This window comes from Palaemon carinicauda, chromosome 20 (genome assembly GCF_036898095.1).
Source record: "Palaemon carinicauda isolate YSFRI2023 chromosome 20, ASM3689809v2, whole genome shotgun sequence".
Lineage (NCBI taxonomy): Eukaryota > Metazoa > Arthropoda > Malacostraca > Decapoda > Palaemonidae > Palaemon > Palaemon carinicauda.
The window spans coordinates 126,116,731-126,129,172 of NC_090744.1; the positions used below are offsets into that span (position 1 = coordinate 126,116,731).

Consider the following 12,442-nt stretch of genomic DNA (forward strand, 5'->3'; position numbering starts at 1 on the left):
ATATATATATATGCAGAGAGAGAGAGAGAGAGAGAGAGAGAGAGAGAGAGAGAGAGAGAGAGAGAGAGAGAGAGAGAGAGAGAGAGAGAGATAATATTTAATAAAAATAATTTTGAATTTGGCTCAATAGTTATAAATATCGTAAAGGCTTTGCATAGGCCTATACCTCACTTTATTTTCAAAGGAAGGGGACTTACTCTTCCGTCCTCACCCAGGATTCGAAACTAAGTCAAAATAGCCAGTAACTAAATTGTTATCTCAGTTTTCATTCTTTCCTATTAGCTATTAGGTTGATCATGATTTTTTAAATGTTTTAAATGTTGTTACGGTTCTTAAAATACTTTATATCAATTGTTCATTACTTCTCTAGTAGTTTAGTTGTTTCTTTATTGCCTTTCCTCACAGGAATTTTTAACCCTGTTCGAACCCTTGGGCTTATAGCATCCTGCTTTTCAAACTAGGGTTGTATCTTAGCTGCTAATAATAAAATTAATAATGATAATAATAATAACAATAACAACAACAACAACAACAACAACAACAATAATAATAATAATAATAATAATAATAATAATAATAATCTGCATGAGCGATTCATTAAACACTACTTGTCAATCGGTAAGTGCATATATATATATATATATATATATATATATATATATATATATATATATATATATATATATATATATATATATATATATATATATATATATATATATATATATATATATATATATATATATATATGTGTGTGTATAGATATGCATGTATATGTATTTGCATTCATACAATTGCCAACTACAATAGATAATATTTGACACTTGGCATAGATCAAGCTTCACTGAAAAAAAAAAAAAAAAAAAAAAAAAAAAAACACGAGCAGAAACTCATTGAAAAATCAATGCTTTCTCATCAATATGATTTAGTTATAAATACATTTCCATCAAAGGAAGGATTACTGAAATTTACATAGACTTCTTCTTTTGTCATCAGTAGAAAATAATTTCTCTCTCTCTCTCTCTCTCTCTCTCTCTCTCTCTCTCTCTCTCTCTCTCTCTCTCTCTCTCTCTCTCTCTCTCTCTCTCTTTCTCATACAAAACGCATTCATATCAGTCAAGGGGAGAACAGTTGTTTGTTGAACGCCAGGCAACATATCTATGAAACATTAAGCTCTCCGTCGAAGTTATTGCGTTGCATACCAAATGCTACAAAAAAATATACCCTCGTGCAAATATGTACCTGAATCCATATTGAAACACATGTTTGCACAAACGCACGCACACACAAAAACACACACAAATTTATGTAAACAAAACACTGTAACGAAAACGGATAAGTTCACAGAATAATACAATAGTTTCTGTTGTATTAATTCATGTTTACGTTAATGAGTTCCACCATAAATGTTTCGAAGCATTCTCACATACATTTTGAAACTCAATTCTGGCATGTACATAATCTCTAAGTCTTTGGATCAGGCTAAAATTTTACTCTCCCATATCATTTCAAACTCCTCAAACATCAATAACTTTTATTCACAACTAACAACATCAAGGTGAGAATGGCAGGTTCATCCTTGCCAAGTTTCTCGGGTAGGATGTGTTGTACTATGCTAACGGTATTTGGGGATTTATTTCAGAGCCGAATCTTCTGAAAGCTATATAACTTTTTATAAGGACTTCTTCGCTTTAATGGTTTTAAATTCAATTTTCTTCTTTTAGTTTTATTCTAATAAATGATATCTACGTTAATGATCTTCGATATCAGGATGCAAAAAAAAAAGAAAAAAAAAAAACTCAAAACTAATCACATACGAAAGATTTATTATCAATAACCATAAAAATTACCAAAATCTTATGAAAAATTACATGCCTTACCCAGTGGCTGATGTACAATTTGAACTTCGACTCAATTTTTTTTCAAATGCTATAAAATATTATCATTAAATTTCGATTCAATTTTTAAAAATACTATAATAAAATATTAATATGATCTATAGACCCACATTTTCATTGGTCAATTAAGAGTATTCGTAATAAGAAAATATAAATTTTTTATTACCAAAATCTTATGAAAAATGACATACACTGCCCAGTAGATGATGTAAAATTTGAATTTCGACTGAATTCCTAAATATGCTATAAAAATATCAAAACATTTATAAACCCCTATTTTCATTTATTACTTATAAGATTCATAATGATTTTTTTTATTACAAAAAACCTTATGTAAAAATACATGGCTTAACCAGTGGCTGAAGTACAATTTGAATTTACAGTAGACTTTATCTTTAAAAATGCTATAAAAATACTATGAATATTTATAGACCCGCATTTTCAATGGTCAATTTAGAAGATTCGTAAAAGAAAAAAAAAACTGAATTTCTATAAATGCTATAAAAATATTAATATGATTTATAGACAAGCATTTTCATTTGTCATCTTAGAAGATTCGTATAAGAAAAAAAAAATCGACTTAATTTCTAAAAATACTATGAAAATATTAATATGATTTATAGACCAGCACTTTCATTTGTCATTGTTTATGGAATAAAAATTTAATTTGTCTCTTCAACAGGAGAGGAATCTGCCGCCGTACAAACAGCCAATTCGATGACTTTGCACTGCGACTTCCGAATACTTCTCTGGTGTCTCCTTTCACTCTTGCTATATCAAGCTACTCGGTGACCCAATCACCTAAGTAAGTTACTCTCTATAAGTTGCCCGATTACTTAGTTACCCTAAGTTACTTTCCTAGGTTCCCAGTTTCTAATTTACCTAATTAAGTTACTTTCGATAAGTTACCCGGTGTCATATTCACCTAAAGAAGATACTTTTCATGTTGTAAAGGGACAAATTCCTTAAAGTTACTTCAAGTTGTAAAGTGACCAATTCCCTAAAGTTACTTTCTTCAAGTTGTACACTGACCAATTACCTTAGGTTACTTTCTTTAATTTGTAGGGTGACCAATTCCTTAAAGTTACTTTCTTGAGGTTGTACAGGGACCAATTCCCTAAAGTTACTTCCTTCAAGCTGTACAGTGACCAATTCCCTAAAGTTACTTTCTTTAATTTGTACAGTGATAAACTCCCTTAAATTGATTTCTTGAAATTGTACAATGACCAATTCCCTTAATTAGTCAGGTAACCTATTTGCCAAATGATAACTGGATTAGGAATACAATTCTGTATGTACGTTAATTGCAAAAACCAGTTTGAAATATAAACTAATTTCAATATCTCTCATTTCAGATGGTTTCCAGCATTATTAGTTTCTACATCCCGTCATTGACATCACCAACTTCGACATTCATTGGAAAAACACAATATCACTTTTCAAACATGTTTTTTTTCTATTTCTTTATCTCACTTCAATATGTATTCGTTATGGAACAACATTGTTGTTTTACGTTAAAATTCACGTATCTTCATTTGTTTTTCAATATTTTCTATTTTATAATCTCAGGATATGTTTCACCATATTTTAGTAATATTCTCAATCTTTACATTTTACGTTTCAATTTCTTATCTTGTCCTCCCTATGTTTTAAATTTTGTTTACGATTCCTATTTTCACTCTTTCTTTATTTACTATTCCTACTTTCACTCTTTGTTTTTTTTTTCTTTATATACTCGTTCTAAAAATGATGCTCTTCAGAAACTCTTTATCCATATGGTCCCTGGTGTCGTAGAGGAGAGAAGAGACATCGCCTTTGTGACTTGCATTGTTTACATGCATCTTCACCATTGCAAGGTTTGTGCTTAAAAATCAGTTCATCCAAATAAGTAAAATATGATTTTAAGATGTAACACGCTTTTTTTTCTACATTATATAATCGTTATTCAAAGAAATTGTATATCGTTATATGTTTATCTATATTTCATCAGGAGAGTTTCTTATTCATTATTTTAGCTTTGCATGGGTGAAAACCTAAAATTCTAACAAATATATACATATACATATATATATATATATAAATATATATATAAATATATATATACATATATATACATATGTATACATATATATATATACATTATATATATATATATATATATATATATATATATATATATATAAATATATATATACATATATATACATATATATACATATATATATATACATTATATATATATATATATATATATATATATATATATATATATATATATATATTTTAGGTGAAAACCTAAAATTCTAGCAAATATATATATATATATATATATATATATATATATATATATATATATATATATATATATATATATACACACACCTGTATACATATAGATGTATGTATTTACTTAATCCTATTTCATTTCCTCTTCATTCCGGTAACGTACTTAATATTAAGACCTCTGGTGAGGGCAGAGTGCATCACCAAAAATGAAATTTAAATCACTAAAAGAATATATATTAGGATTCGGCCTCTTTCGAAGCCCTTCTCAATGCAGGTCACATCCCACCTGAGTCAGTGCTGGAAACTTTGGCCAAAATACTTTTTTTTGGTCGTGAAAAGCGTCGGAGGAGGGGGAGAGGGAGAGGGGTAGGGAGGAGGTAGGAAAGTGAAGGGGGGAAGGGGGAGAGTGGATGTGTTTGATTAAGGAGGAAGCTATTTTTCACATATCCAACCTCTCTCTCTCTCTCTCTCTCTCTCTCTCTCTCTCTCTCTCTCTCTCTCTCTCGTTTCCAGTTCTCAGATTCAAAGGAAATATTCCCCGAAGACTGAAATTGAGGAAAATATTCGTTGTAAATAATAGCGAATCCTACCACCAACACATTTATGCGTTTTGCCTCTTAACATTTTAATTTTTTTTTTTTTTTGCAGGCTTATATATTTTCGTGGTATTACTATTTCCTAATTCAAATCAGGGGATTATTGTTACACACACACACACACACACACACACACACAGTGAGGACGTACTGAAGAAGTGCTCTGTTGAAATTTAACAACAATAGTGGCAAGTTAAAAGTGAAAATCGTTAAGTTGATAATTTCCAACATCATTAAGTTATGTAAATTGGAATCAGCGTCATTGGAATACTAAATAGTGCAAAATTACAAATTAATAGTTGATTACAACTAGGACACAGGTAAGAGTTACCAATTATGGTTTTCCTGACCCATTTGGACTTAGATATAGTGTAAACTACGAAAATGTTAGGAGCCATTAAGAAAATTAGAAGGAAACCTCATGAAAAGACTGAAACAGGAAAATCAGTTGAAGATGAAACAAATGAATTTCTACAGATAATGAAGAATACACCAGTATATAATAGTGACAACATGGAGGAAGGCGCCTGTGGAAGAAATGATGAATCAGCGAATGGATCGTTGGTCACCGTGGAATCTGATGACACTGAACTATGTGAGCACTGCAAGACTGTCGTTGCCAATGAGGGAATTTGTTGTAATAGATGTCAAAAATGGTATCATATTGAAAACGAATGTTCTGGATTAATAGAAAATTTATCACAAGCTGGCAGAAGACTATTGTGTAACGAACATATTTATTACATATGTAGAAATTGCACTGATAAGTTCAATGAGGATGCAGCAAACATACAAAGAAAAGTATTGGATGAAGAAGTCGTAATAGACCGGGAGCCAGCAGTGGTTTGGGTAGCTGAAAAGCGAACCAATTTTCTTAGTCATAGTGATGTTGTATGTACATCACTGTTTATGAAAACTGAAGTCTGCCGGGGATCTGGTGGTGGGTGTGGCCCTCAGCGGCTTGAAAGTTATATGGAAAAATTGACCTAGATCAGCTGGAAAGTGAACCACTTAATAATGGTGTTGAAATGTCCCTTATACCTTCAGGAACTGGGAATGGATACTGACAGACTTTTTGTGTGGTGGCGTGACCCTGACAGACTTATGTAACTGCCACGTCAAAATTGACCTAGATCAGCTGAAAAGCGAACTGAATGAAACTTGTTGTAAAATCATCAGTACCACCCCAGGTATAGTGAATGACCACTGACAGACAGTTTCTGTGGTGGGGTACCCCTGACAGACATGCCCAAATGACCAGACCCCATAAATGACCTAGATCAGCTGATAAGCGAACCAAATGAAACTTTTTGTAAAATCATCAGTACCACTCCAGGTATAGTGAATGACCACTGACAGACAGTTTCTGTGGTGGGGTAGCCCTGACAGACATGCCCAAATGACCAGACCCCATAAGTGACCTAGATCAGCTGAAAAGCGAACCAAATAAAACTTGTTGTAAAATTATCAGTACTACCCCAGGTATAGTGATTGACAATCAATCTTTCAATGTGCTTTAAAACATTAAATTTGTTTCAGGTTCAAAGTAATTGAAGAAATGGACCAAGACAAATCTCCTTCCCAGGTGGAAGATCTATTGGAAAGTTTCACAGAGGAGCCATCTCAAACTGGAGATGATAATAAATGTACATCACCAAGAGTAAACGGGAAGGTAATGAAAATTTCAACTTCTAATTGTTTTAGTGGTGTTTTCAGATCGTTTCAGAACAAACATTTGTTATTGTATGAAGCACTAATGGTATTAGAAGTTTGGTATTTGTGGATGTTTCTTTTCTAGGGTAATGAAAATGGTGCGGTGGCCTCCATCTGTTTCATCTGCAAAACGTTAACTGAAGAGGATAAACAGTTCAAGAGAATTGAGAGAACAGGACCCTCCTTGAAGAATGCAGCATCCATTCGTTCCATCCTGATGTGTTATGAACCGCCTTCATGGTTCAACAGGTTCTTTAAAAAATACTAAACGAATTGGGACTGTAATGAACCAATGGACTGCAACAACCAAAGGAGTGGGTAAAACAGAAAACACTTAAGTACATTAACCTAGTTTATTTTACAAGATTATATACAATAATTACAAGTGAGTACAGGTAATGGGAAGCACAGACACATAAATGATCACAGCATAAATTCAGATAACATTACAATATCAAAAACAGAAAACTTAAACGTTCAAAAAAAAATGTTAAATAAAATAAGCAATACTCAACAAACAAACAAACACAGTAAGCAGCAGCAAGGACCAATTAACAAGAGAATCTTCTCATTATTAATGAAATAATAAACACGAGCCCATACACTGGCTCTTCCAACAAATAAACATCCACAAACAATCCCTGATCCTCGAGGACGTCCATCGAACACTGCGGGAACAACAACGCCAGTGTCGATACAGCAGCCACTTTGCTGCTACCGAAGAACAACTCTTCAAATCCATAACGACCTCGAGGACTAGGTTAAGGACAAGTCACCACCAACTAGGAGACACTCCAAAGCTGGGTCTGCTGCTCTTTCTCGACTGCATTACGAGAAACGGTCCCTCTGGCTTCCCAAACCTGACTGATTCTTGCCACTCACATTGTGACACAAGTAAACAAAAACACCCACTTTAACAAAGAAAAGGGCAGTTACAAAAAAAAATTGAAACTAGGTTGTTTGACAGTCAAACAACCTAACATGATGAGTGACAAATATGAAGAAGTCACAAGAAGGATTATGTGCTCTGACTTTTGTGGTGAAATGTACCATCCCTCCTGCCACCGAAGATACACTGCTGTGAAGAGACCGAAAGATGAGTTGGGTCCATCAAAGAGAGATACAAGGTCAAGCAGTGTCTTGCCAAAGACTGAGAGACATGGCATCTTAAAGAGAGAGTGTATCTTCTGTGGGAAGGAGAGGAAAAAGAAACGGGGAAAAGAGGAACCACTTACATCAATTACAACTAAAGGTGGCTGTGATACACTATTGGAGCGGGCCCATAGATCCACAAATGACCATTTCAAAAGTTTGATCATGGGCAATATTGATCTTATTGCCAAAGAGGGTAAATACCACAAGTCGTGCAGATGGCATTTCATGCATGAGACAGAAGTGGCAGAAACAAGTTGTGCAACACCTCATGATATCCATAAAAGTGCGTTCAAATCACTGTGTGGTTTCATCACAGAACAAATTATCCAAAATGAAAAGTCTCTGATGGTGACATCATTGTTGAATAAGTACAACGCTGAATACACAAGTAATGGAGGTGATCCCCAAGATGTTGACGCATACACAACACAAAATCTGATAAGGAAAGTTCAAGATAAATTTGGTGACCAAGTCCGAGTGAAGCTTGCTGACAATAAAAGGGAAAATTTCATCCATGCCGCATCACTCACTGAAGAACAGGCACGAGTACATCTGTATGACAACACAAAGGAACACGAGGAAAATGAAAAACTTATATGGGCGGCCCTCCATCTTCGTTCCCAGATCATGCAGTTGCCAAAATTCAAAGTGCCTGATCCAGCCACAGTGCAAAATTTGAAAGAAAGTGCACCGGATATACCAAAGCAACTGGAGCTGTTTTTTAGAAGCCTCTTAGGTGGCCTTACACCAAACTTACAAGGGCCTCAAAATGGGGCAATTGACCGAAAAGCATCGATGGCATCTGATGCTGTGTTCAATGCTACGCATGGTACAGTTAAGCCATGGAAACACACTGCAATGGGACTGGGTGTAGCTTCACTGACGGAAACGAAGTTAACATTGCAGATTTTGAACCGTGCAGGTCATAGCATTAGTTACTGTGATGCTAAAGGTCTTGAAACTGAATTCACTTATTCAGTTTTATCAGGTAGTCATGTTGCACCTGATGGTATTTATTTACTCGCAGATAGAGCAACAGCCTGTGTATGGGACAACAATGATGCAAATGTGGAGACACTAGATGGAAAAGCAACACTCCGTTCCACTGTTGGTCACACGCATCAAAACAGCTGAGCAAGACAAGGGGCAATTTAGTAACTCTTCCTTTCAGTTCCGTGATGGAAAAAATAGAAGAACATTTGTGGGAAATGAGCAGGAAATTCCTCCACTTAGAAAATCCTTGAAGGCAGCCATCTTCACCAGCATGGCCGCAACAATCACGAGTCAAGGCAGTGGTAGCGCCTCATCTCTACAACTCCATCAAAGACCAGGGCTACAGCTGAAACCATTGGATTTGTACTGGATTTTGAAACTGAAAAAAGGTGACACTCCACTTTATGCAGGATTCATCAGCAATTTTATGAAGGACATACTCCCACTGCTATATGGACCCAATTCCAAAATCTCCTACAGATAATGCAGTTGTGAGAGAGACTATGATTCGTACTCTTAATGTTGCAAAGGAAACCGGACAAAGTTATGCAGTCGTGACGTATGATCTGGCTGTTGCCCTCAAAGCTTATTCTATCCAAGCTCTCGAGTCCCCTCTCTTTGACAAGTTACTGATCATGTTAGGCAATTTTCACATTGAGCTAGCATTTTATGGTGCAATCGGAACTATGATCAACGAAAGTGGAATAGAATTTATCCTAACTGAAGCAGAAGTCTTGGCAGAGGGTTCGATGATGGGCTTCACGAAGGGGAAGTTCTACAATCGTTGTATAAGAATTCATGAACTTCTGGCTAATGTCATGGAACAGAAGCTGTATGACCGTTTCGTGCAAGACCTTGCAGAGGAGGAGTATCAAGCATTTCAAGATGTGATGATGACGATTCCATCAAATCAAGTTGAAGACCATCTCTCTGATCCAGTTGTTATGCAGCACCTTCTGAAATATGAAGAATTCTTCTATTCTGTCATGGAGGAACCATTGGTCCAATGGCTCAGTTCTGGGGAACATATGTATTCCTGGTAAACAGGGTACACCGTGAGCTACAGCGTTGTGTTAAAACAAATGATGTAGATGGATACATAGATGTTTTCCCTGTCATACTGGATGTCTTCTTCTCTTTAAATCGTCCAAATTACGCCAGATGGGGAACACTGTTTCTACACAAGCTGACATCTTCCCACCCTCAACTCAGAGAAATACTTCCTACGGGGGCTTTTTCAATACGGCGAACAAAGAAGAACTACTCCAGGTCGGCAGTTGATCTCTCACTTGAACAGACAGTAAATCGGGATGCAGCGTCCAGTATGAAAGGGATTGTAGCCTTCAGAAATTCTGAAAATGCCAGACGAAGATGGTCCATGACCATGACCCAGAGAGCCATGACCGTACTGGAGCTGAGAACTTTTGCTGGACTTGAAGTGGGAGAGAGTGCCACAGCACAGTGCCGTTCATACAGAATAAGAAAAGACAGCAAGCAAATGCAGGCTCTAAGTGAGAAAATAGACGAATTCGGCAAGCCCTTCAGTCCTGAAGCTCCAGACACAATGGTGAACCTTGCAACTGGGCGGGCGGCAACAAAAGAAACTGAGAAGTATCTCCTCGGAACATTGCAGAGGGGGCAGGTAGCAAGACAACAATTCGAAAGAGAGTGGCACAAGGACTCGGCAAGATTTCTGAAGTCAGTAAAAAGGATAAGGGTGAATAACTTCGCATCTGAAAACGAAAAGAAGAAGAAAAAAGGGACGACTCCTGCTACAGAAACTGCAAAGAGGGTTGAAAGTCTGAGGGACTTTTTCATAAGAATCATCATTGTTGTGGCCGAAAATACCAACTTCGATCTCAGGCACGTTCTCAGGTACCCAATCACATCATATCCTCTTTCCCTGGCACATGCTGATGGAGCACTCTTGAAGAGCAGGAAGCATACATTACTGAATAGGCTGGAAGAGTTCCAGAAAGACACACCAATCCCAACAGAGGTACATCAAGGTATTTGTGTTCGGATATATGATGGAGGCCTGCTTATTCATTCTGTCTTGTCAGTTATGAATGTTGGAACATCGTATGGAGCTATTGCCCGAACCATCCTATCTACAGTATGCACTGGTGGAGGGGATGAAATCCATGTCTGCCTTGATAAGTACGTCGAAAATTCAGTCAAAGACAGTGAGAGAAAATTGCGTGGTGCAGAAGATTCTGTTTACACAATCACTGGACCTAACCAAACAATGAGACATAAAGGAGCAAAACTTCTCAAGAATGGAATGTTCAAAAACGGACTTGGAAAATTTCTGCTAAAGGAATGGGGGGGAAATCACTATTGGAACATCCTAAATGGAAAAACACTGTATGCCTCTTATGGCGGTGAATGCTTCCAATATACGCCAAATGACTTCCAGGAGATCTCAGTGACCAGCCCAGCTCACCTCCAGGCCAACCACGAGGAGGCAGATACCCTTATAGCATTCCACCTGGAAAATACCTCAGGAAGCAAGGTCCTTGTACGAGCATCCGATACAGATGTTCTCATTATACTTATTGGTATACTTGGAAATCAAGACCCAGAAGTGAGGTCCTCCAAAAATGTCTTCATGGACTGTGGCAGCGGAAACAGCAGGCGATACATTAATGTCACCAATATTGTAGAGGTCCTTGAGGAGCGAAAATCAGGACTCCCAAAAGCACTGGCGGGGTACCACCCATTCACTAGATGTGACTTCACATCAGCCTTTTACAGGTAGGATTTTGTTCCACCTTCAAATGACAGATTGAGTTGGCATACTCATTGTACAGCAAAGATTTAGAATCATGACAAAATGAAGTTAATTAGTTTGAAGAGATAGTCATGCCGTTGTTACCTAGATGATTCATATTCCCTTTCAGGAAAGGCAAAGTCAAACCTCTGGAAATACTTGAGAAGGACCCAACTGGAAGCTTCATCCAGTTGTTCTCCAACATGGGTGAAGTTGACGGTGAAGTGGACATAAGACGTGGCATTTGAGTTTGTTTGCAACATGTATGGCCAAAACAAAGAACATGATGTAGATGAAGCACGTTATAGAAAAATTATGCAGATGTCGGGCACAGTAGATAGGGTATATATGTATCAAGTGTGTTGGGTTTTCAGGATGTAACGTGTCTCCCTTGAATTGACTTAAGAGAGTAACAATGTATTCAAATCGTAACCTCCAATGCACATTCTATGATATTTCTTTCTGTCTCTCACTCTAGGGTCTTAAAAACCCACATTTATTTTGACACAAAAAGCATTCAGAGTGCATTACTCAATTATTTCAATCTAATCTAACTTAAGAACATTCTCTTTTGAAGTATTTTGTCATATGATTCCACATTCCTTTCAGGAAAACCCACTTCTTCATATAAAAAAGGTTGACTGCGCATTGTTGCCCCCAACACGTCGGACACTTAAGAAAAAACTACTGAGGGCACACTACGTGACAGTTTTGTGGAGTCATGCTAACACAAAATCACCTGATCAAGGCCTATGCGCCATTGATTATGGTTGGGCAGTAGATGGTGACTTGTTGCAGCCAACCTAGTTTGACGGACCAGCCGTTCCTGATTCTTTATTTGCTAATGACAGTGACCAAGATCAGGAAATTCTTAGTCAATCAGAGGAAACATTGATGGAAACAGATAACCTTGATGAACTGAGTGACTATGACCAGTGTGAGGATGAGCCATGGAGTGAAGACTCAGATTCTGATACTGAAGAGATGGATTAGTATATTTAATAGTTGGTCCTCCATTGACATAATGT

General features: G+C 36.5%; 1 protein-coding gene across 1 annotated transcript; it reads left to right on the top strand.

Moving 5' to 3' along the window:
- Positions 1 to 8,912: 8,912 nt before the first annotated feature.
- LOC137614483 (uncharacterized) lies at positions 8,913 to 11,662 on the top strand. Its single transcript, XM_068344285.1, has 4 exons — positions 8,913 to 9,030; positions 9,122 to 9,671; positions 9,803 to 11,398; positions 11,545 to 11,662. The coding sequence occupies exons 1-4, from the start codon at positions 8,913 to 8,915 to the stop codon at positions 11,660 to 11,662; spliced, it is 2,382 nt and encodes a 793-aa protein (XP_068200386.1).
- Positions 11,663 to 12,442: the final 780 nt, after the last annotated feature.